The sequence below is a fragment of the Anser cygnoides genome, chromosome 1 (genome assembly GCF_040182565.1).
Source record: "Anser cygnoides isolate HZ-2024a breed goose chromosome 1, Taihu_goose_T2T_genome, whole genome shotgun sequence".
NCBI lineage: Eukaryota > Metazoa > Chordata > Aves > Anseriformes > Anatidae > Anser > Anser cygnoides.
Genome location: NC_089873.1, coordinates 87,629,174 through 87,654,593, shown reverse-complemented (window position 1 = coordinate 87,654,593; position 25,420 = coordinate 87,629,174). Strand labels below are relative to the sequence as shown.

Below are 25,420 nucleotides of genomic sequence, written 5' to 3'. Positions count from 1 at the left end.
TATGTGCGATGGACAGGGGTGTGTTTTGTCCTGCTTTTCTTACGTAGAGGTTTTTGAGAAAAAGGTGAGACTCTGCCTGCACAGGAAGGTGAGACTCTTGCCTGTGTGTGTGTGTGCGCCTGCATGGAGGGGCAAGCATACACAGTAGTGGTCAAGACACAGACATTACTTTCTTGTCAATTCTCAGAAGATTAGAAAAGAGGTATCAGGCTGTAGTTCTTGGAAAGAAGATGTTCTTTGACCTCTCTGGCCTATACTTTGCTTTCTAGCAAACAACAAACACTTCAGAACCGGTGGGTGCTGTTTTTCGTGTCCCCTTTGTCGTTCTGGTTTGCATTTCTTATGTTCTCACATAAGAGAATGTGCCTCTGCCTTCCGTGGTATTCATCCAACCTAAGGATGAAGGGGCTTTGGGGTTTTTATAAAGGTAGAAAAATCCTGTGCAAGGACTTCTAGAAGAATGTCTCCCAGTTCTTTGTTCAGCATCCTAACTTCTAACCCTTTTGAATTCAACCGCTGTTCTCCAGCTGCACTGCAGGTCTTCAGATGTTCTCTTCCACAAACTCTACAGACGGCGTTTCTGTTGCTTTTTCATGCTACCATTACTTCTTTCTTTAACAAAAATAATTGGTCAAAGCAGCATTTTCTGTTGCTCTCAAATAGGAAGCCAAGAAAGGACACCTGGGGACAAAGCCTGGTCTGTCCTTGCTGGGGACAAGACACAATCCCCTATGTAATTCTTCCTGACCTGTGTCTCAGAGAATAGTTGGAAGTATGGCATTTGCAGCCCAGATGGTAGGGAGGGTTGCAGCTTCTCAGCTACATCTGTACTGCTCTTGTCACATGAAGGTATTTTCCTTATGTACATGTATGAGAGACCAAGTGCAAGATTTCTTTTTCAGTGTCCAGAGCTTGGCTCTCTGACATGGAGATCAGAAGTACAATGAACATTTGCATCAGGAATATTTTTGCCCAGAGCCTTCTCACAAGGTCTAGTGAGCAGCCGTAAGGGGCAGAGAAGTATGGTTAGCTGTTTGTGCCTCTGCTTTTGGGGCAAAAGCATGATTGTAGGCTGTATTCCTAAAATATGAGGCAAGTTGATTTGTGCTGGGCTCCTAAACGCTGCCATCTTATAAAGAGGGTGTTATCAGAGTCTCAGGGACACAGAATGAGAAAAACAGATCTGAAGCCTAGAATCAGATGCAAAATGAGTTCTCACCCAGGGGAGCAGAGGATGCCTGCACACGGAACTTCAATTGTGATTGTACCCTCAGTGCTTAAATGTGCAACTCGTACATTCCCACTTGCCTAGTGGGTGGAAGTACAAGGGGGGCTGGTGTGGAGTATCAAATAATTCTGTGCTCAGCTAGACCACTTGATGCTGCTCCTGCTGTTTCTTTATATAGCTTTGGACTGTGATCTGCTTTATACAGTACCGATTTAAAGTTGTCATACCGGGTTTCTCATCTTGCGGGCCGTGTTTACTCATTGTGAAAACTGCTGCTTGAAGGCAAAACACTGCAAAATGTAATCTTGACAAGTATCTCATTGCCCTTATGGGGAGGGCATAAATATTACTTCATTTAGTTCACTTTGGGGAAAGCGTTGCAATCTTACCACCGCTTATTTTCCTTATCCTGAGAAGTTTCACCTTGCATAAAGGTGATGTGTGGAGATTTTGTTTGATGTGTCTGGACCCATTTTTCATAAGGAGGGGAAAGGAGAATATGCTGTAGTGAAGTCCAGAAAACTGGATTGGCCAAATTCTTGCAATATTGCTACTATGGGAAGTTGCTGTAAATTGTGTGCTCAGCCCCAGCCCTTCTTTCCTAAGGAAGAACCTGGGTGTGCAGGATGTCTCTTCATCACAATGCCAGGAAAGTAGCAACTCCCTTTTATTCAGATATGATTTCAGGCATTCCTCATTTTCTCAGTTTCTCACTGTGAGCTTTTTTTTTTTTTTTTTTGTCTTGAGGCACTGCTCCTAGATGTATAATTTTCCCAAACCCTATAATTAAGGGATTCCTGGGATTGAGGAACCCGCAGACTTGGAGGATGCTGAATAAAAGGAATGAAATCAAGTAGTAAGTGTTGGCATTCTTGATGCCAGACTGCTGGGGACACATCAAGGTCTCTGTTAGGCTTGTCATCAGGTGAATTCATTAGAAATTAGTGAAAAGAGCATTTGTGGAGGCAGATGTGTGCTGACCTCTTCAAGAGCAGTGTGTGTATGAGTGTACTGGGGGCGATGGTTTCTCATGTTAACGCCAACTTTCTTGTCATGCAATCTTGTCATGATTTGGGGAGTTCAGCTCAACATGTCTGGATTGCCGTTAGGGTGAACTTTTCAAGAGAAATAAAAAGCAGCTCTACTAAGTGCTGCAGATTCAGTCAGTGGCAGCTTTTGTCACTAGTCACAAGTACTTCGTCAGTGTCCCTGTACTCTGTTGCTGATGGGGCTTTTCCAGATCCGGCACAAAACGGGGGCTCCAAGTCTCATCTGGCTACTATCTATACTCTTAAATAAAAATGTCCTGGAGGTTATGTCATCCCATGTCCTGTGTATTGCATCATCTGTTCAGTGTTTGGGGTTTGTTTGAATCCTTGCATCTTGACCCAAGCTGTTGTGTGCTGTTAAGTAGCATTCTGGGATGTCCGTATGTGTTTAGATAAATATGCTGGGATTTGTCTCTGCAAAAAAAGCATTTTGGTTATTAGTAACCTTCCAGATGAACAAGTGCTGCAGAAATAGCTGCACTATTTATTAACCCCCCTCCTTGTTACTTGTTTCCTTCCCTCTTCAGATTACACGCTGACAGTGGAGGCAGTGAAACTGAAGCCATTCTTTGTGGCAGGCCACACCTTTGAGATGACATGCAAAGTGTCTTCGAAAAACATCAAGACGCCACGCTATTCTGTCCTCATTACAGCAGAGAAGCCACTGACAGATCAGTCGAATCCCAATGGAACCACTCGCATAATTTCCCTGAACCAGGATTCGGTGGTGCGGCTGGAAGACTGGACGGACCAGACTCGTGTGGATGGCGTGGTTCTGGAGAAGGTGCAGGAGAACGAGTTCCGCTACAGGATGTATCAGACCCAAATTTCTGATGCTGGGCTGTATCGCTGTGTGGTGACTGCCTGGTCTCCAGGTGGGGGCGGCATGTGGCGTGAAGCGGTGAACGGCTTGTCCAACCCTATCCAGATAGACTTCCAGACATCAGGTTGGTATAGAATTTGTGTGTGTGTGTGTCTAAGCCAGAAGGGGAGGGAGTTCTGTGACACTCTTCCAGTGGCTTCCCTGTCTCTGGGCAACACCTACTATTTTAGAAATTGAAAGGCTCTCCAGATGCTCTGATGGCTGAGAGGTTTGCTTATCTCCTTTGGTGGTACTTGCATCCTTTGTGCTACAAATTGTTTACAGAAAGACATTCAATAACCCAAACGTTACGATTATAACTAATTTTTCCTTTACTAATGCATGTCTTATGGTCCTGCAGACTCGGAGCTAGTTCTCAGTATGGAATAATTGCTGCCACATTTACCAGCTTCATTGCTAGGTTGCTGTTAGGTAACAACCGCTTTGGAAGAGTATTAATATAAACTGGATTTCTGTTCCAAAACAAACTTCATTAGCATAGCATTAAATTGCCTGAGCACACCTTCATGTTGATGTAATTGCAGAAAATGGTCAGGTCAAGGAAATGGCAATTTTTCAACAATCTCAGCAAGTGTATCCTGCTGCTGAAGACCTTTAAAGCCTCTTGTGGCTGATTTGCAAAGCTCCACGAGTTGGAGTGAATTTCAGTGCCCAGATGTGCATCCTGTTCCCCACATCCTTGCTGAAATCCTCACCTTTGTCTGTAACATACCCTGCCTGGCGGAGTTTTCCTAGAGAAGCGTGCCTGTCCTGGTGTACTGTTGGGGCAAGAGAAAGTGGGGCAGTGGTGGTTTGAATCGCCAGAGGTGCGTGTTAACGCTGACTTCCTATCATGGTGCGTGGGTGGGAACTGTTGCAGAGTTGTTTTTGTAATGGCGGTGCACTCATGACTGAGAGTTTCATCTTGTGATTCGATAAACCAAGCTCGTGATGACTTGAACGCTTGTAAAGAGCTCTTGGCGTAGCCCAAGGGCGTGTCCTGTGTTGGAGCTCTCTGCTTAGCTGCTTATCTCAAACCTCCTGCACCCTCCTATTGCTGTTCACAAACACAGCTTGGGTGAAAGTCTCTCTTTGCATCCTTTATTCTTCATGAACTGAATTACTCTGCATATAATGTTGGGACTGAAGGGTTTTGGGAAGAGGTGGCTGTGACTAGGCTAGAGCAGCTTGACTTCTGGTTGTCTCTATAACTAAGGTAATCATTCTCCACCAGGTAATTTCTAAAACCTCAGCTTCTTTGTAGCCAGTGTGCAGGGAAAAGGACAAGGGCTGAGCATGGGGGCAGCTGTGCAATGAGGACTTCACTTTGTAAGAAGTTTTGAAGTGTATCATCCTGATACGAACCCTATTGAAGACACAGCCTGACCTAAGCTGGTCAAAGAGAGGACGGGGACTCAGCTCAGTGCCTGTTCAGTTCTAGGTCATCCCAGTTGGCTTTTCTAGTGTTATGCTAAGTTATTGTTCTGAAAATATCCTATTAGTTTGCATATGTTCCAAAAGGCTCTTGGAGTAACGCTGTCACAGCTGAGTATTGCTGTAGATTTGTCTTCTAGAAATATGGTTTTAATGGGCTGTAGCTTCAGCCTTGCTGCTCTTGTTATTTCAATCAGATGCAGTGGGAGAGCAAGTCTTGCAAAGGGCTGATGCAAGAAACCAGGAGGGATGAAATCTGGCCCAAACCTCCCCCTGCAAGTGCTGACGTGGGGGCTTTCCTGCACAAAAGTGGTGCTTGGTGACTCTGCCGACATTGCTTGCATTATGTCACTTTGAACTCCCATCCAAAAGGTTTGGCAAGAGGCTATTAATATCCATGGTTCGGAGGGAAACCTGTGAGCTATGCAAGGGAGGGAAGTGTGCATGTCACAGTCTTGACTTCTTTCTGCTGTCAGCTTCTACTCGCTCCCTCTTCGCCCAGCTAGGATTTCCGGCACGTGGGGTGAAGAAGGGGAGGCAGCCCGCTGCACTGCCCTGGGAATGTGTGAATTCCCGGAGCAGGGGGAGGGACGGTCCTGAAGCCCTGTCAGCCTTCCATGCTTTACAAGAGAATGAAGGCAGAAATGAGATCCCAGGCACAATTTGCTGGAGAGCTGCTTCCCAAAATAGTCTCGCCATGTAGCGAAATCTGGCTTAAAATACCTTTATTCAACCGATGGATGAACTTTGTGTCCTTCAGTAGTTGCTCAGATATCCATGCTGGACATTCATCTGTGGGCATGATGATGACACATGACGAGCACAGTCAGAACGGATGCTGGCAGGCTTGCTTCCCTAATTACATACCCTCCTTCCCCCAGATTTTCTGCTTTCTTTGGTGCAAACTCTGACCAGGTCAGGCAGCCAAAGGTAAGTGGCAAAGCCGTGGAGCAGCCATAAAAGCACAGCTCAGATATCGTACCCTTGTCTCGCATCCTGCGGTACAGGCAGCTGCCAAACTTGTTCTCCAAAAAGAGAAGCTGGTGCCAGATTCTCCTAAATGGGAACGGTGTAAGGCAGAACTGCTGAGGTTGCTAGATTTTCTGGGGAAAATGGGAGGTTCCCCAAAACTGGAGGGAAGAAGCTAACCGAGAGAGGGTCAGAGACAGCAAAGAGGGGCATGTAGCTCTGCGGGTAACTGCAAAAGCTGGAAGGCACCTCTCTGCTAAATCCCGAGTTAAATGGGGGTATGTGGTGAGTGGTTTATGAGCGTGTTTGTCCCCGATAGTGCAATTACCTTGCTAACAGTGTTCCTGACTTCAAGGGTCTCAAAGTGTAGCAGAGAAGCGCTTTAAGTGTGGCAGTGGAGGGGCAATGCTAATGCAGTGTAACTTCAAAACCAGAAGGCATTCCTGTCTCCTCCCGACTGCAAGGGCTTGGGCTGCCACAGCAGTTTCAGCTGGCACCATGCGGGGAATGAAGTGGGGAGGGGATCGATATGGAAGCAGCGTTTTCAGCAGAAGGAAGCCCTTAAAGGTTTTACATGAAGGTTTTAGTGGTAGGAGGAATTTCTTTCTCGGCTGTTTTTATTGATTCCTCTTCAGTAGGGGGCAGGGAGGCTTGCTTGGGTTGGAAATCCTTCCTTCCAGCTTGACTCCCTCCCAGATCTCTGAGTCGAGCAATGCTTCAAGGAAGGGTTTTGGTGTGCGTACGCGTCATGCAGCGTGATCTATCTGAGCAGCAGGAGGCCTGTAAGCATTTTATATGAGCTGGGGACTGTGCGCATGAAACTTCAGTGTTTCCTGCCACAATGGGCTTGAAATGTGGCAGTGCTCCGAAATGTTTTTCCATGAACATCTGTGGAAAATGTCTCGCTCGGATTCTTTCCATTCAAGGCAGAACTTGCTGGCTGCAAGCAGAGAGACCTCCTCTCTTCTTTCTCCACTTGCTGTTGCAGTGGGACGTATTTATTCCACTTAGTTTATGATCTGAAATGTTAATGTAAAGGCATTTGTTTGAAACTTCCTGAACTTAAAAAAAAAAAAAAAAAAAGTGGATTTTGTTCACTGAATTATATAAACTGGAGGGGGAGGAGGAGGGGAGGGGAAGGAGGAGCCTCGTAAGTCTTTAGTTTGCATATTTTCAATCAATGGCAGATTGTTCTCTGCTGGATGTATTTTAAGACCAGAGGGGGATCTTGAGAGTCCTCTGGTCAGGCCTTATGAATAACATGGAGCACTAGGCTAGTTTTAGGAAATGAATGCCTGCTGTATGTCCAGTAGCTATAAGCAAACTAATCTTATTTGGGAAAGAAGCAGGAGGATATGAAGTAATCTTCACCCCATATGAAGTAATATTCTTCAGTGCTGCTTTTTGGTCAGCTCAGTTTAAAACAGAAGTGCTACCATCCCTTCTCAAAGCTTGCCCAGCAATGGGAGGGATAAGACCAGCTGCTAGTGCTTGTCTCGTGATTTTCTCTTAATTTCATTTCATCGTTCTTGCTGAAGCCCAAATGCTGCTTCTCCCCCATGGAGCGATCAGATGATGTGTGTGTATATATACATAGCGTTTCTTTCAGCCTGGAACACGTCTGTTTTCTGCTGTTTTTTCCTGTTTTCCTTTTGAAGCCAGCATATCAAGACAGCTTCTTGTAAGGCTTATGATCCTGCCCACCTTGCCTGAAATCTCTCCCTTGTAAAATCAGCTCTCCTGGTCATCTGGAGGTGCTGCTCCAGTGGCAGTGCCTTTGCACTGCTACGGCTGAGCTGCAGATGTGAGAGGTTGACTATTTTTTTTCTGGTGTGTGCACACTATCACCGTCAGACTTAACTGAGCCAGCCAGCAAAAGTGGGCTTCTAATAGCTGGGAACTTGCTTGAGATCAGAGCGCTTATCTGATACAGGTCTGTGTACAGGTACTGGGTATAAATGGTTCCAGCTGGCCTGGAGCTGGTTTGTTGTTGTTGTAGTTGGTTTTTGTTGTTGTTTGTTTGTTTGTTGTTTTTTTTATGCTCAATCACCTGGTCTCTGTGAAATCCATCTGGTTTATCCCGGAGCCATATATTCTTCTTTGGCATTCATCCTTTAATCTTCTATCCCTTTCAGCCTGTACCCAGCAACCCAGGTTAGTGTCTAGGTTGTCTTGGCCCTCTCTATGCTCACTGAGGTTTCCACAGAAGTGACTTATTTTCCTTTGCCTTAAGGAAAGCAGAAAGAAGGAAGCTTTTAATCGTGTATTCACAAGTATGTTATGAGAGAGGACCATTTGGAGCTGGGCGGTGCTCTGAGCTGGCTTTCCTCTGTGCCATTCAACAAAGGGCAAATAGCTCTGGAGAGGCAAAAATAAAAGAGAACTTTAAGGGAAGTGTTTCAATTAAATCTTCAACTCTGGATTACATCTGCATGTGAGCTCATTGCACAGCAATGTATTATCATTCGCTTTGGAAGAAGTTGAGATAAACTAAGAGCTTCGGAAATATGAGCTGAGTATTGATGTTGAACTGGCAGTTAAAATGAAATGATGCCCTGCAATGACCCAGAGATACTCAGCTGCAAGAAAGTAAAGCAGAAAGGTTCTTAAAGGAAAGAAACCTTAATCGTGGAAATGAATGAACAGCAATACAGCAGAAACTCTTTGGCGAGAGAGGCTGGTATTTTCCAGCCACTGTTAATGGACAGGAACGTGCTTTGTCATTGTATGCCTTTGTGCCTGTGTGCACTAATTTGTATCTGGAAGTACAAACCTCAGACTAAACTACTAGGGGCTTCTTCCAGTAATGGCTATTATGAGGCTTGGGGTGAAACTCGCTGGGGAACAGCTCTGTGAAGAAGTTGGGAGAGGACGGGGGCTGAAATGGTGCGGGTGAAGGAGCTTGTTGTCTGGAGAGGCAGATCATGGGATCCTCAGTTTGAGCGGATCATCCGCTGCCAGGGCAGATATGAGTAATACTTTGGATGATGGAGAACTTGTGGATTGCATCAGTTTTTTCCCCCTTGTGGTCCGTGATGCTGGCTGATTGCAAGCAGTGGAGCTGGATGCAGTGATTGCTGCCGCTGTGCTCGGTAATGGACTGGGTACAGGGTTGTTGCTGGAGCAGCCTGGTCTGGATCTCTCTTGCCAGTTAGATTACTTGACCTTTCTCTGCCCTACTTTGTCTGGAAAATGAAAGTAACTCCTTTCTGTGGGGAGATTAGAACTTGTTTTTGCAGAGAAATAGTGCCTGAGATGAAGTAGAAAAGACCAAAACGTCACCTAGGACCTGGTTAATTAACTCTTCTATTGTAAATCCAGATGTTAACTGGTTTTTGGTTATTCTTCTTTCACCCCCCTTCCTTTTCTTGCAGATTTAAAGTGTTCGGATTACTGAGCAGTGATGGAAAGCAGGGAGAGTAGGGTGACATCAGGTAAACAAGGCTCAAGATTTATTTTTTTCCAGTACATAAATCCTTAAGCTGAGTAAATTAATTGAATAATTAAACCAAACAAGTCCTGATCCTGGAACACAGTTTCTTTTTAAGCACTTCTAGATATGTACTAGTAAACTTCATTTGATCAATTTCAATTTACCAATTTTTCAATTTCAATTTACCTCAGTTACTTCTGTTTTTTAAGTGTTTTTCAGACATTCAGAAGTCAAGAAATGACTCTGAAAACTATTTCTTTTCCTATCTTGACAGTAGCTGCTTTTTAATATAAAATTGTTATTACTTTATTTAAGAATAATTTTTTAAAGGGACATTTCTAAGCTTACATACAGCCTTACTTTAGTGAGAAACGGAGTGTTTGGCTTAGTTTAAATCAAAGGTCTTAGTAGAGGATGACAATATAGGGGAAAATTGATGCTTGGCTCTTAGAATTGGGAATGCTGGTTTATTTTGTAAGTCTGCTTTTTTAGTTTCTGAACTAGCTGAGATTATGACACTTATGTTCAAACCAGAAGTTACTCAAATCCACTTATTTTTCAGATTTCAACCTACTGAATAGCTTCCCTACACTTTGCTTTGTTCCTGATGAGCTTTGCAAGTCATGCTTCATCTGTCAGCCTTGCACTTGAAACTAAATTCCAGCTTGTTTGTTCTCGAGTGACCTGTAGTTGCCAACAACAGTATTTCAAACTGTTAAATACAGGTGGCAAGGTGAGAAAAGCCACATCATCTGTCTGCAGAGTTCTATTTTTTCTCAATGTTAATGTGGCACGCACTCAGATCTTGTCGAAGGAGAGTTTGTTACCTCCCCATTCCTTCCTGTGACACTGCAAACACTTGAACATGGCAATGGAGAGACACCAATAGTTGTTGCTGTTGTCCCTGTCTTCTGAGGGTTTCCTGTTAACCAAGTGCTTGCAGCTGTAAGCTTGGGGTTGAGTGTGTATGGTTGGGTTTTTGCTGTTTTGTTTTTTTTACTTGGAGGCTAAAAACTTAAGGACACCACTTGGGTTTTGTGTGATGAGCTCTTGGTGGAGTCTAGATCCAGGGCTGCGTGAATACTGTGATGTGATGGTAATGGGTGGAAAAAAAAGATCCACACCTCACAGAAGACTTTGTGGCATGTTTGTCTTGGGAGGTCCTCAAGAGCCTTGAAAAGGTGTCTGCAAGCATCCTGTGTTTGCTCTGGTGTCTTTTTTTTTTTTTTAACCAAAGTGCTTTTTTTGAGCCTACAATAAAGAAGATACCCAGTTAGCTAAGGTGATGGCTTTGCTTGTAACCCACTAACAAACACTGGTTTGCTGCTGCCTTTGCTTGAGATTCTCATGCAGTTCATTCCTGCTTCTCTTATTCTGTTGTCAGGCAGGTTCAGCTGAAGCCAGACGAAATTATTTAAGCCAGGGGGACATAAATCATACACGTTATTAGGTTAAAAACTCTTGTCATTTTTTTTTCTTTAGAATAAAACCAAACTGAAAAGCTCAAACCCTTCTACAGAGAAGGGGTAGACTTTTCATGAGGAATAAAGCCACATTGTCAGCTTCTGTGAACCTTTCCCAGGCTGTGCAGTGACTGCAGCTCTGGCAAGTGTACCTTGTGTTGGATGGCAAGGGGTTACACGGTTGTCTTGATCCAGATCAGGGCTAAATTAGGTGTCTCTGTTGCAAGCAGCCTCCTGTCTTTTCAAGTTCTGTGGTGAGGGAAAAACTATCAATGAAGATTCTTTATTCTGCCCTTTCATGCCTGAGGGCAGCCTGAGGCCCAGGGCATGGGGCATGTGGGCAGAAGGTCTGCAGTACTGCTAAGGTAGAAACATGCTCCTCCTAAGGAGCTGCAGTTTTCAAGGTGACCAAGGAGACTTCACTGTAATAAAGTTTACTTACATTTTAAAAAGCATTTAATTAAATAATATTTTTCCCCCTCTTCAGCTAGAAAGAGGGAAGAAGCACAGCCTTGAGATACCTCTGGCCTCTGTCAAAATCCAGTCTTTCTAACACAGGGCAGTGATTTTTCCCCTGGAGTTCCAGATGGTAATTTTTAGGAGTTTTGTACCCTTGTAGGGAAATAACCAAAGGGAAATTACTGTTTGTGGCTTACCAAGGGGGAGTATGATCATGAAATGACCGAGCAGGTGCTGCTGAGCAGCCTTCTTATTGCCTAGGAAGCTTTGACTCTTCACACGCAGGTAGGCTACAGATGTACTTTGTGACCCAGAACTAGAGGGTTTGTATGGCGTGCTGTGTTGCTGTGATATGGCATCTCCTGGCCGAGAGACCAACCAAGCAAATTGGCATTTACCCTAATGACATTCAAAGGACAGGGGTGCTTGAACCTCTGTCTGCACAACTACCCCACCCCACCCCCAAAAAAGTGAAATACATTTTTTATCTGAAGAGCAATAATCAAGTCAGCTGCAAGGGGAATATGGTTAGAGTGTGTAAGTGGCAGGCAGGAGGAGCGTCAGGAAACACGGAATTGCTGTAGGAAGACTGGACAGAGTATGAGGAAGCAATCAAATTAATATTTTTACATTTTCTCAGAAAGGGATCCCATCATGCTAAACTTAAGTTAGGGCTGCAGCCTGCTCATGAAGTCACTACCTTAGCAGCTATACTTCAGAGCATTCTGGGTCTCTTGTTTCCTTAAATATCCTTTTATGTTCTAGCATAAGCACACAGGAGTCCTGGCCACTAGTCCATGTGTATGTGTTAACCTCTAGTGCATCTCTACCAACCTTTTTATCCTTGTATGGTGGGTCAACTTACAATCTTGTTTTTCAATAGAGAGGACTTCTGGTGTGAAAATGGGTACCAATTGTTAGGATATTTTTGCACGAAGTCCTTGTGTACAAAGTGCAACTGCTTCTGGGGCAGAGAAGACTATAAGAGGTTTGCGGTATAACAGAACACAGCAGGCTGTGTGCTGTGGAAATTGTGGGGGGGATTTTGGAAGCCACAGAATAATTTTTGCATTGTAATTGGAATTTACTTCTTAGTGTGCTGCGTAATTTCTGCTGAAGAAAACAGGCGAGGCCCCTGTAGTCTAGAATAGTTTCACCAAAAATGACAGCTCTAGCTTCATGGCATCTCCACGTTTCTGTCCAGAACCTCGGTTTGGAAGTGATGCGATAAGCGTGTGCAGTGTGGTGAGCTACCGGCATTGCTTTTCACAGAAACCTGTTGGGAGGGCAGGGGACAAGTGGGTTGCTTGGCTGATTTCCTTAAATGTTCTCCGTCAAAAGTGTTGTTTGCCACAGATCTTGAATGGATTTGGAATTTACAAGTCCTGTGCTTAAACTGTTAGCATGTAAGAGCAGAGGATGGCAAAACTTCCAGCAGTTTACAAACTAATTTTCTATTCTTGTTGCTGCTCCTGCTGTTCCAGAGGTAGCTGAGCCGGGTAATGATGGCAGCTAAGAGAGTCCAGAGAAAGTAAAACAAGTTAATTTTAAATCTGAATCCCAAGTGCCTTCTTGGGTTCCCTGGCCCCTTTCCCCAAAGCCATTCAGGAGGCCACAGTTGGCATCAGCTTTCCTCCTGCTTATCTCCTCTGCCTTGTTTAGTAGAAAAATCACTAAGGGTATTTTGATGCATTCTTCATTTTCTGCCCTGTGATACAGAGAGTACCTAGCAATGTAGGCATGTCTGAGGAATTGTGGTTTTGTTAACTTTGCACCAGAGATGTAGTTGTTGTCAAAAATGTGGGCAAGTTGTGTTGTTTTTTTTTTAATCTTCTGCATCTCAGAAGTCAAACACACATGTTGTTATGGTGTCTGAGCATTTCATAACAGCCTAATGGTTTTCATCAATATCATCATCACTTCACAGCTGAAGGAGTTACTATACCCTTGGGCATTGAGACATCTTGTACAAAAGAAGCTATCTGTAGCAGAGCCTGAAGGAAAACCCACAGAAAAGTGTTATCAGATGCATTTCTTGTATTGTCTGTGTTTCAGTTCCGCAGCAGAACCTCCTGTATGGTTAAATTACTGGTTTGCTCTAACTTGAATTCCTGTTGACAGCCTCAGCCAAAATGATCTGTGCTGGATTAGCCTGAGGACCTGAACTCTATTCTTCTTAGAGAAGTCACCAGTGGAAGAAAGGCTCGTTTTGTGCAGGACAGTGGAAGGAAGACTGGGGCAGCGATTTCTGTGTTGTGTGACAGGTCTGGCAGTCTGGGTATTAGTGCAGCAATTAGTGGCTAAAAATGGATAACTATTTTGCCCAAACTTGCACGACTGCTCGTCCCTACTTCAAAGCTCTGTTTCTGCAAACATGTAGAGGGAGATTCAAAAATATGCAAGAATACTTTTGGACATTGAAGAGAAGCCTGTCATGAATAATTGTGGTTACTCTTTTCTAGGTCCTGTGTTTAATGTCTCCGTGCATTCTGACAACCTGACGATTTACCAGGGTGAACTGGCAGACTTGCTCTGTATCATCACAACGGATGGAATGGCACTGGAGCCAGGTATTTTGAAGAAAATATTTTACTTGTAACTCATTCGCCTCCAGATTGTATACCAGCTGTTACAACCCTGTGTCATGTGAGTGAAGCTGGAGAATTGAGAACTTTTAAAGTTGTACAGAACTAGATAAATACAGGAGAGAATGTTTGCTTTACACGGCCAAGTTTAAAACAAGATTTGTGTTTCACGTTCTGAGGTGAGAGGGGAGAAAAGTGTTCTTATTCCTAACCCCTGTGCTGTCTGCACCAACTGACCCCACTGCTGGCAATCAGCCTGCAACCACTAGATGGGCGTGAAAGCTATTACTGTCTCCTTCAATTAGAAAGAAGGTCTATTGGCAAACCCTGTTAGGAGAAAGCAGTTACCTGTAAACAAATCTTAAAATCACCTGGCCAGTCAGCTTAGAACTTTACAGTGAATTTAAGGCTTAACATAATACTAAGAATTGCAGAAATTGACTTCTGCAGCCTAAATACTGAATATGAGCATTACTTCCTGATGCCTTCAAAGGTGAGCTTCCTTTCTTTGTGTAGAAGAAAAAAAGAAGCACGGTACCTAATCACTATGAAAGGGACAGCAGACACTTTAAAGACAGATTTTTGTGAAGGGCCGAAAAGTTCAGAGAATTGCTCAAAACTTAGCTGCTTGCCAAACATTGCCTGAGCTGCTTTTCATCAAAAGGCTGTGAGAGTAGCTCTGGTTATTGTACCCAAAATGTGGCTTTGGAGTGAGTTTAGTGTGTTTTTTAAAGTCATTTTTATATGCAAATATAAAAATATTTTAAACAAATCTGTAAAGATGTATTTAAATATAAATATATAAATATATCTACTTAAATATGAAGATACTATGATTCATGTGGGACTTAGAAATCTATGCAAAAGCCACTACAAAAAAGGGGCTGTGTGGCAAACGTTAGTTAGTGTAATAGTTGATGAGATGAAGTACCAAGTTTAGTGAAGCTCCATCACTTTGAAATTGCAGAATGTCTGTTCGATGTTAAATCTGAGTGTAGCAGGAAGGCAATTTCCTAGATTACAGTTCTGTGCTGCCTGTGAGAAAATGATAGAAGTCTGTAGATCGTATTATTGAAATGCTTGGTAGGGGGGAAATGCTGAGTAAACTTTATTGTTGTCAAAAGAGTCATAGCCTGGGATATTGGACAGTCTGCAGCAACGTACGTCTGTACATATGCCTCCATCTGTCCTGCAGTTTCTGCTCAGCAGAAAGCATCTTCTAAAGTTGAGGTGTTTCTAAGATGTTAAAGGTATTGTTGCAAGGCAGTACCCAAAGCATCTGGCTTCCTTTGCAGAGCAATAATTGCTGGCAGGGAGCAGCTGCTGCTTCTCCTGGTGTTCGACAGCTAAAATAAGCTTGGGGTTGCCTTGTGAAAGAGGCCTCAGCATCCCTGACCCACTTAAAACTTGAAAAGAGGCCACTTACTGAGAGAGGGGCTCTCCTGTCAGTGCTCTGCTGCAGTTGGGTTTGTGATGTTTTTGTGTGTTTGGTAGCTTGAGACAGAAGCACTGACAAGATAAGGGTAATCAAATGGATTTAAATAAAAAGGTGGCCTCTTCAAGGAGCTGTTGATCAGCACAGTTAAGTTTAAACTGGGAAAATTCTTGAGAGAGTAAGGATGTCTGTTGAATTGATAGATGATGCCTGTATTTGGAAACATTGCCCTTTCCAGAGATCATGAGCAGCCAGCACAGAGTTTTAAATGTCAGCACTGTAATGCGTTCCGTAACTGGGTAATATCATCTTGAAATGGCAGATCCCTGCCTCTCCGTTTGCTGCCATTGTTTTTGTTGTGGATTTTTGTCTGTAACGGGGCAGGACAGGAACCCACAGAGAGGAGTAAAGCAGCATGGCATTGTGGCAAGCGTTGGGGAAACATTTTGGTCCATGCTCTGAGCCTGCAGTTGCTGAAAGAGCAAGATATGGGGTCTGACCAGCCCTGTTCTATGTGTCTCTGTGGGGAAGTCCCATGAGGGCATTTCAGCTGGGCCTAAGAAGCTGGCCCCTCTCCGGTCCTTGCTGGTCCTCTGGGTGAGATGGGCAGCAGAGCTTCAGGGAACATCTGGAATCTGTGCAGCAGCTGCAGGGTGTGCAGATTTCTCTTGTCCTTCTGTCCTGAGAGATGGAGAGGACGAGAGCAGTTGGGTAACAGCAAATTATGCGGAGGAGGACCTTAAGGGCTCATCTAGTAACAACCAGATGTAATCATTCAACGGGAACATTTTTCCCCCCATATCCCATCTCTGATGGGTCTCTACACTCAGTACCACAATTTAATTCACAACCAAAATGGAGAATTTACATTTTAAATGAATGCCAAAACATTAGACAGACTGTGAAAATTACAGTGCTGTCTCATCCCAGTGGGGAAATAAGGCGTGTTGTTGGGGAAAGCCTACACCAGATAACAAGATAGGAAAAGCAAGAGTTGCCAGCATCTCCTAGAAGAAAACAGCTGACAGCAGTGCAGGCATGGCCTTTCCATTTGGGAACTTGTTGAGAAGGGAGAGCAGAGCAATTGCATATGCGTGTTGCTATACTGCTGTTCTGTGGGTCATTCGGGAGGTCTGCTCTTCTGGGGTCAGGCCTTCTGCAGTGGTGTATTGTGGGCCCTCTTGTGAGCAAAGAGGGATCAGGGAATTTCATAAGATCTTTTGTTAAATCCACTTCCTGAACAGTCTGAATGTACTCGGTATGCCAGCTGGCTCTGCTCTTGTATATGTAGAGCGACGTTACAAGTATGCAAGCAGATCAGCATGTATACCTTGTGTAGTAAGGTGAGGTGTCAGGTGCCAGCTCTTCTCCCTCTTTGTGTCCACAATCAGAGAAATAAAGTACTTCCGAGGAGCTGAGTAAAAGTTAAGTGACCAATGATCTTTGTAAGTCCCCTTCTTACACGCATTTGTTTCTAGAAGCATTACTTATGGGTTGGCCCATCCTCTAGTAGAGGCAATTCACAACTGTGTGTGAGTACACACACCCACCCTGTGGGAAACTTTCAAAAGGGTTGAAAAGGTTTTGTCATGACTGCTACGTGGTTTAATTTCCTCTGCTTCTTTGAGACCTTGCTGAAGTGGAGTGTGTATTACTGAGCTCAGTACATGGCAGCAACCATTCCGTCTAAAGAAGTGCTTCTTTGGCTTGGCATCTGTAGCTGGTGTTTTGAATTGATATGAGGGAAGTATGTGTGTGTCAGGGGGGAATAGTAGTAGTACTTCTGTGCCCTGAAGATACAAAAGCTGCTTCTGATGTTTCTGTTGAATACACATTTTCACAAATGATCTCTCTAGACTTCCCAGATCACCCCTTCTTGGGCTATGTGCTTAGGGATTTAAAAGTATTACTTACTCTGCCTGAAAGAATTTATTTTTTTTTAAATCTGCTCCAGACGGACCCAGTGGGCACTCTGGAGAATTTAACAAAACCAGCTTGTTTACCTCTTGTATGGCTTGAAGTGGTTTGCTCAGCTCTCTAGGAAGCCCTATTCAACCTCATTTAAATGTAGTAAACAAAAAGGGTCTCAAAATTGTGATTCAGCACTGTAACAAGAAGCTGAGAGAGCTCCATTCTAAGCAGTGGAAGTGCATGGTTCCTAGGAGCTGGTCTAGAAATTGGATTCCCAGTTCTGTGGGGTGATTGGCCAGAGAAGCAGCTGAGACCCAGACAGCTTAGTCCTGTGTGTTAAATCGAAATGTGCATAAAGATGTGCTTTACATGTTGATGATGCTCACTAGCTGAGGAGGGAAGAAGGATGGCACCACTCTTCCTCTGCTTACAGAGCTTGTGAAGCATCCAGCGCTCTGTGCTCCTGTATGAAAGGAGCTGAGTTGCACGAGCTGTGGGTGCTGAGGTCCTTGGTGGCCTTCTGTAGCACAACATCCCAGTGCCGAGCTTTCTGTAATGCATGGTCCCTTCCTGTCCTTTATGGTGAAAGAAACCTTTGTAGTCATAAGTGTGTCTGTGGGTCAAGTGGTTCTGTTTTGTTTTTTGTAGACTGGGGACAAAAACTGAGTGTCTGACTTGTCAACATGGACACAAAGTGTGTGTGGAGTTAAACAGATGCTTTTGGGAAGCCTAGCGTGTGGCCTTTTTTCTGTCAGTAAAATCATGTATTTGTTAGCATGTGGGAGCTGTTCGGCGTGGCCGTCACTGATCTTTAGAGAGCGCTTGATCTGTGTCCTTGTTTTGCTAAATTTTACTGTGTTTTTACAGCATGAAAAATGTGAGATAGAAACGAATCAGATGACTTTGCTGTATGAAGCTAGTTCAAGGAGGATAGCGACAAAGAGCACTCTGAGCCAAATCCTCCCTCTGACTGTCTGCAGTGAGTCACTAATTGCACACTGTGTATACTGACTAATAAAATATGTTGGCATAATACTGTTGTCCCATGTTGTAATTACAGAAGACAGATTCAGCTATTTCAAAATGACAGCAAGTGCCTGCATTCATCTTTGTACGTTGAGGGAAGAGAACCTCAAATTAAGTGAGACTAAAACAGAGGACTTCTTCAACGGTAGTAAATCCCCTGGGAATCTGAAGGCTAGATTATTTTTTACCCCCCACCCAAGCTTACTGTTGAAATCTATTTTAGTAAATGCAATGGTGTATTCAGTGTAGTTGGACGTAGCCTGGAAGGTGTCCATATGCTCCCACTGTACCTGGAAGCACGGAGCAAATGTCAGCCTTGATGATCTTCGGAAGGAATTGGTCATTCCCAACCTGACTGCCTGTGGCTGGTGTTAATACTGTATTTGGCATAAACAGGCGGCAGAGACGAAGAATAGTTTATAGAAACGGAGCTCTCTCAAGCCCTGTTTCCCACAGCTAGTCGGGTGAGTACACAAGGCAGCGGTCAAAGTTTAGTCCTGTTAACTGAAAATGTGTGTGTGGTGATCTTTATTAGCTTTGCTTTCCAGGGAGGGGATTGGAGTGGTATGCCAAGTAGCTAATGGTAGTATCTGTGGTATGATGGGAAACTGTGATTGTTATGAGCGCTGCTGGTCCATATGACCAATGCTCACCGCCATGTGGGGCCAGGAAACTTCTTCCCGCGATAGGGCTGCAAAACACATGAGGTGCTCTCTTGAGGCTCTGTGTTGTCACCTGGAGCAGCTGGCCATGGCAGGCAGGGCAATAAACTGGCTGGTGTCCCAAATGGTTTGGTCAGCCAGTGTCTCTGGGAGTGACTGAGTGCTTCCATCTGCTTCCTCAGGTTTTTGTTTTGTTTTTGGAGATGTGTGTAGAAACAGTGTACCTTACTGGGGATTTATACCCCAAACAATGAGTGGTTTTTGTCTGCAGTAAGGGGGACTGTAGCAGCGGGCCAGCTGATGCTGTACCTCCAGTAGCAGAACTGAGGATGTCCCTACCCTGCTTTAAAAGATTATTCCAAGGTTCCCTGTCTTCCTAAGATGTCAGCTTGCCTGATAACAGCTTAAAAGTTGTCTTCACTTATATCTGCAAATAATTTAAGTACAGCAGGAGGTTCAGGGATTAGATGAAAGATCAGTTTTAAATTTCAGATTGCTAATACTGTATTTTTCACAGATCTCAATACCAGCAAGTGGAGTTTTGATACATGCCCAAAGTCATAGGACCGTCTTAGGTGTGCAAAGGTTAATCCCCTTGCACAATGTCTGCACAAAATTCAGGGCAGAAATAGTACCCTCTGTTTCCAGTTTGGGCCTATCAGCTTGTTAAGTGCCAGGAAGGAAGAACTGCTGTTGAACCAAGTGAGCAGGCATCTGAAACCCTTTTCTGTCTACGCTGTGGGTCATGCCAGGTTTCAGACCCTTTAACAGGTATTACTGAGCTCACGTTAGCAAAGCGGAGTGCTGATTTTTAAAGCAGATACTCAGCTACAATGGCCTAATAGGGTTAAGATTGAGATCTGCTAATGGGATCAATAGCATTTTGCACGAACATAGGAAGAGCTAAATGTGCTGATGAGCTCTGTCTACCTGTCAGCAAGGTTAATGTGGAAGGTGCTGCAAATGGTTTTTGTAGGCTATCTCCTCAGAGAGTAAAATTCATACAAGGCATGGTGCATGATGGTCCATGACACTAACAATTGCAGAAAAAGTTCATAAAGCATTGTGGTCAGGCTTTGCTTCCAAATGCTTTGTATTTTTGCAAGTAATTTTTTTTCTGCTCTGCATAGAATCTATTCATTTAGGCAGACTAAATGTGTAGAAGGAGCCTTTAGGAAAGAGCATTCTGATTTTGTAGCTGTGCAGGTGCTGCGTGAAGGTAGTGATTGCAAATCATTCTGCTAGCAAATACCTAGCGTTGTTACTCCCTTTTCAGTGTAGGCTCAGCACAGTTATAGAACTTCTCATGGTACCAGGCCTGCTTTGTGAAAACTTAGAGATGAAATACACATTTTAGGATGACAGGCAGGAAAGCAAGAAACCTCCTTTATGTTGTCCCCATAGTAAGTCACCCTCCCTGTGCAGCTATATTCTTCCTGTCAGTGCATTTCATTGCAGTTCACTGCTTGAATGCTCCTAGAAAGGACATGTTCAGGGCATTCTTCCCTGCCTCCACTACCCCCACTGTCAGTCTGATGTTGGTTTCGCTATTGGCAGATTAACCTTTCTGCTGAGAAGTGGCACTGTGAATAGTCTTTGGAGCTCACCAACATGTCCAAATTCTTCTTTGTCCACGAATGCAGATGACATGTCTTTTGACGTCTCCTGGTTTGCCGTGCGCTCCTTCGCGCTGGACAGAGAGCCCGTCTTGCTGGCCACGGTGGACCGGAGAGGGATCGTGACGCAGAGCAGGAGAAACGGGAGCAGTGATCTCAGCCTGGAGAGAATCAGCCCGCTGGAATTCCGTCTCCGTGTGCATGGCTGCGAGGACCATGATTTTGGGAACCATTACTGCGTGGTGACCCCATGGGTACGGTCTGCCACCGGTGTGTGGCAGCGGGAACCTGCCGTCAAAGCCAAACCCGTCTTCCTATCTGTGAAAATGGATGGTAAGGGATTACAGTGTGTGTTGTGGGATTTTTAGCACCTTGTTATGTTTTTCTGTGGCAAATGTTCTCTATGTATGTTTTTAATTATGCCTGTGATAATCTCATTAGATTTTGTTATCCTCTTGCTGCTGTTTTCTGTAATTCCAAATTCTATAAACTAGGTAGGCCTGAATAGGTCATACTCGTAAGAGCAAAGTGTTCTTTTCCCTGATGTCTTGCTGACATTTTGAATAGCTAGGGCATCTTTTAATCAAGGTGTAGCATTCTCTCCAAGTGTTAATCCTCCTGCTCCCTGCTGGAGGAAGCATTGGTTTGCAGCTGGGGTGTGCTGAAGTAGTCGTGTTATGGTTAATATCAAAGCAGGGAACAAAACGTCAGAGCTCTGATGCCTTCCTCCCTCTCCTAACCACAAGACATGCTGCTCCTTGCACTTAATGCCTTGTCTGCTTTACAATCAGAGTTGCAAGTGTTGCTAGACTTTGTGAGAAGCTAGATGTGTGCTAGATGCTTCATTCAGCACGTAGCTGAGGAGAATGAATTTGGGAGAGGTTTTGAACTGGTTGCTTTCTTCTGAGCATTTTCAGGAGAGGTCACAATGAGAAGTTCCATGAACTTGAATCAGAAACTTTTGTTCTCCCTACTATGCAGATAACTATCGTAACTGTACTTTCTAAGCTTCTTCCATTTCTTGACCTTGTCTTTTAACTGAATATCAGGTGCCTACAAATCAAATTTCTTGTTCGGGCACCAACTTTGGAGGTTGATTAGGCAGAGTTGCTGAGTGGCAGTGAATGTACGGTACGAGCAGTTCTAATCAAGCAAAGTGTAAAGTCCTTGCCATTTGGAAACAGGTTTATAAAGAGATTGCAGCTGCAGTCTGCCTCTGATAGAGAACTTTTGCATAGCTGTTGTTTGGAAAAACAGGTAATGGGGTACTTCTTAGAACTATTGTCACTTTGCTGTCTCACTGCAAGGTTTCTCTGGTGCTTCCAGCCTCCCCAGAGCTTTGAAATGGTGGAGGAAGAAATATGGTGAAGAGGTAAGGGTGTCCAGTAAGACACCAGTATCCCAGGCATCAAAAGACAGAAATCAGTTAGCTTAATTTCCTTCCAAAATAATTAACCTGCCCATGACTGAAAGATTTGGGATTTCCCCCCTTTTTTTAGGCAAGAACAAATAATGTCGACCTTTAAATTTCTCTGTGATATCTAAACTTTGTTTTCCTTCCTGTTTTTCAGTTCTGAATGCTTTCAAGTATCCCCTGTTGATTGGCATTGGTCTGGCCACTGTCATCGGACTCTTATCCTGCCTCATTGGCTACTGCAGCTCCCGTTGGTGCTGCAAGAAGGAAGTGCAGGAAACAAGGCGAGAGCGTCGCCGGCTGATGTCAATGGAGATGGACTGAGTGCTGGAGCCAGGCACGCTTGCGTTTCGGGAGAGACTCACAGGGCTCTTGGACTGTGCTGAGACACTCGCTCACAGGCCCAGACAAGACAGCACACTTCCTCTCTGATTTCAGCCTGGACCTCAAGCTTCTCCTTGTTACACATCATGTCCCGAGAGCTTTCAGGCCATGTTTAGTGACTCAAAGTTCTCCTTTTTCCAGCAGCACTTTCTGCATAGGGATTGTGTCCTTCTAATGTACAAACTGTTGAGCCTGCTTTCAGCAGGGCCCTGTGACAAAATTCACTAAAGTGTTATTTTATAAATATTTTGGTTTAGCCCCTCTTGGTTTTTGAAAAGGTCTTCCTCTATGAAAACATGACAGGGAGGGCAATGTGTGGGAAGGGACTGGTAGAATCGTCAGATTTTCATTGTGTTAACCAATCTACTTTTCCCCTCTACCCTCATTGCAGCATCCTGTCTGCTTCCTCTGTCACCTTGGTATCTCACAGACTTCTCCACGTTGGCTTGAAGCCTGGAGAAGGGTATTCCACTGGTGCCTCATGAGGCTATTCCAGCAGGGAATTGATTTTTGGCTGTCAGCATGCCTTCTCTTCCCTGGCTTTCAAAGGGTTTACAATTAACCTGAAAGCATAACTTGCCTGGAGGTCTTTGAGACTTTTTTCTTATTATTTTTTTCTAGTTTTCCGTGCTCAAAGCTCTTGACTGTGGTGAACAGGGGCTAACTTGGCAGCCCTGAAGAGTCACTCTTCAGACAAGCATTTGTTGGATGTCTGCGTATGGCCACCAGCTCCCCAACCCTTCCACTTTCTTTTCTCCTCTCTACAGCTGCTCACGTTGTGCCTCAGACCCTGCTCTGCTTGTGGCGGGGGGGCAACATGGTGTCTAGAGACAAGACCCAGCTTTCTGCTGGCCTTGGCAGAGGCAAGAGGCCTTGCCCAACTCGCAATGGCGTGACTCATGAGAAAAATGTGAGATGGATCTTCGTGTGCAATTGGCCAACTGATCATGTTTAGAGGAGACTGGTAAACTGTCCCCAAATGCACAGACCAGATACCAATGCTGCTTCTGCCAGTCACTCAGTGGTAACCCTTGAACCTGTGAGCAGAGTCTGACTGCAGTAGCTTAGGGTAGGAATATGAGCAAGCTAAAGAGGGCAGCAAAAAAGTACCTGCGATCCTGGTCTCGTACATGGGCCTGCAGTGAGGTTTTCCCCATGGGTTTGAGGCATATTCCTAGGTGCTATATTATAAGAAGTCCTGCTTTGGTCTTCCACATACACTGACCTGGCTCCTGCCAAGGGAGCAGCTGCTTTTCTAGGCAGTTCTGTCTTTCCAGCACAGCTGGTATTTTAAGCAATAAAAGTCAGAGTATAGTACTGTGTACAAACAAAAGAGTAGGACTGTACCACAGCCAGGGTCTAGCTTGCACCAGGAAGGGTTGAAAATGCAGAGATGAGGTCAGGGCTCAATCCTTTACAGATTTTGTAGGATAAAAGAAAAGACTCTGGAGGATGGCATCTGCAGAAGGTAGTGTTTGTGGTGTGCTGTTGCCAATCTTAGACATTAGTTATGTTCTAGACAGTCTCCTTCACTAATAGCTTGTTCCAGGGGAGCTGCAGGTCTGTGCTATGATGATCTCATTTCACATTAGCTTGTGGACCCTTTCACTCACCACTACAGCTATTCCATTTTTTTTCAGTAAGGTTTTTTTGTTTTGTTTTGTTTTCTTGGCTTGTGTTGTGACCTTTTTTCTGAGGTCGGCATGAAAATTTTCTCTGGAAGGCTATGTTCTGCCCCCAGCATGCAAATATGCACAGTCACACTGCTGGTGGGTTAACCTTGACTGTACATATGTACACACACAATGTCTAATAATTTTTGGAAGCTGAATATGAGGCATCTTCAAAATGGACTTGATTTGCAGAGATGGAGCTTGCAACTCACTATTGGACTCTGGCACTTTGTGTAGGGTTTTAGAGCTGAGAGACCGAAAGCCTATAAACCTCTGGAAGACTTTGGCCTAAACATTCCTAGCAGCTTCTCTTTCTGTCCTGGTGTGTGTGTGTGTGTATGTTTTTCCTCCTCTCTTGAAGAGCTCTGAAAAGGCTTATGTCGCAGACAGATGTAGCTGCCTCTGCTGAGGAACAGGGCAGAAGCAATCTCTAGTTTCCACTGTGAAAGCCCAGAAATCTTTAGCGATGCTTTACAAAGAAAGGGCATCGAGGAGAGAATTCACTCAAATATCATTTTGACAGCAAGAATTTTTCTTCCTCTCCTGTTTGGCTGCTGTAGTGAAATCTTGCTTTTCCTTGGATGTTAAGGAGCACCATTCTGATGTCTGGGGTGCTGGCTGTCCTTCCCACACTGATCTACGCAGCTTCTTTCCTGCTTTAATACCTGCTTTCTTCACAGAAAAGACCTGTGGAATTGGGGTGTCTTGGGTGAGGCGATTGGTAGTGGTGGTGAAGTTCAAAGCACAGCATCAGTTGCTTGCTATCTGAGCAGACTGACTCCATATTTATGTGCCCTTGGTTAAGTTTTAGGGAAAGAGGGTCATGAGGCAATAATTAGGGAATGAATGAGCAGGGACCCGCCATCTCTTCCCAAGCACGCAACATAGCACACTTTATCCCTGCCGGAAAAAAACTCAGGGTTATTTTGGTCAGGGCTCCCTGCTCCTCTAGGGAAAGGTCCCTATGTCCTTAGCTAATGCTGGCCTTCCTTCAAGGTCAGTAACAAACCATCTTTGTCATTCCAAGTGAAGCAAGTTCGCTGCTAGCTCACACCGCTGCCAGCCCCTTGGAAGGCAATGCTGCATCCCCTTAGACCCTGTATTTGCTGTAGTTGGAAGGCTAGAAGCTGAGGGGCTAGGCTTACCCTACAGATTTCCTTCTATTTGTGCCAATTTTGTATTATCCCCTTTTTTAAAAATAGAGTGGAAATCTTGTCTCCAATGGTGGGGAAAAAAAAAAAGACTCTTGGTCACTTTCATGTTTTTTTATTATTATTTCTTGTGTGACCAGGGTTTGTGTGAATGGAGGTGTGTGTGCACCTGGTCGTGTATTAAACCTGCAGAATATCAGGAGAGTGAGCTGCCTGAGATGCTGTGCAAGGATCCGTATCCTCTCTGCTGCAACCTGTGGTATTGTCTAAGTATCCTAAGGGCTCATGTTGATCTTCCTCTGTTCGCATTGCCACATCTCCTGGGTAAGCTGGTAAATTCCTCCAGGCACTTGGAATTTGATCCAGGACAAGCTTGAACATCCGTATAGCAGAAGGGCAAGATGTTTTCTTTCTTTTGTTTTAATTTCAAAGTTACAAAATGAAGTGTTTGGCACAGTTCTGGAATGCAGGTACCCAATAGTTCTAACAATACTGTGTAAAATGTTTCTTTTTGTTTAAAATAAAGAGCCTTTTTGATTAAGTTTGTGCTGTGGGTCTGGATGTTTGTGCTATGGGAGTTCCCTCCTTGTTCCTTGCACATATGCAGACGTTATTGTTACTGCCAGGTTGTCAAATGTAAACCTTCCAGTCCTGTTCCCAGCGCTG

The 25,420-nt window shown here is 44.3% G+C and overlaps 1 protein-coding gene across 5 annotated transcripts in view; it reads left to right on the top strand.

The window, feature by feature from the left end:
* Positions 1-25,295, top strand: part of PTGFRN (prostaglandin F2 receptor inhibitor) — a 103,546-nt gene extending 78,251 nt beyond the window's left edge. For all 5 annotated transcript variants that reach the window (XM_048071586.2, XM_048071588.2, XM_048071584.2 and 2 more), the window contains 4 exons: positions 2,805-3,224; positions 13,360-13,467; positions 20,160-20,465; positions 21,704-25,295. In XM_048071586.2, the coding sequence (XP_047927543.1) occupies positions 2,805-3,224; positions 13,360-13,467; positions 20,160-20,465; positions 21,704-21,870 (1,001 nt within the window). In that variant the 3' untranslated portion in view covers positions 21,871-25,295. The remainder of the gene's footprint in view (positions 1-2,804; positions 3,225-13,359; positions 13,468-20,159; positions 20,466-21,703) is intronic.
* The last annotated feature ends 125 nt before the right edge of the window (positions 25,296-25,420 follow it).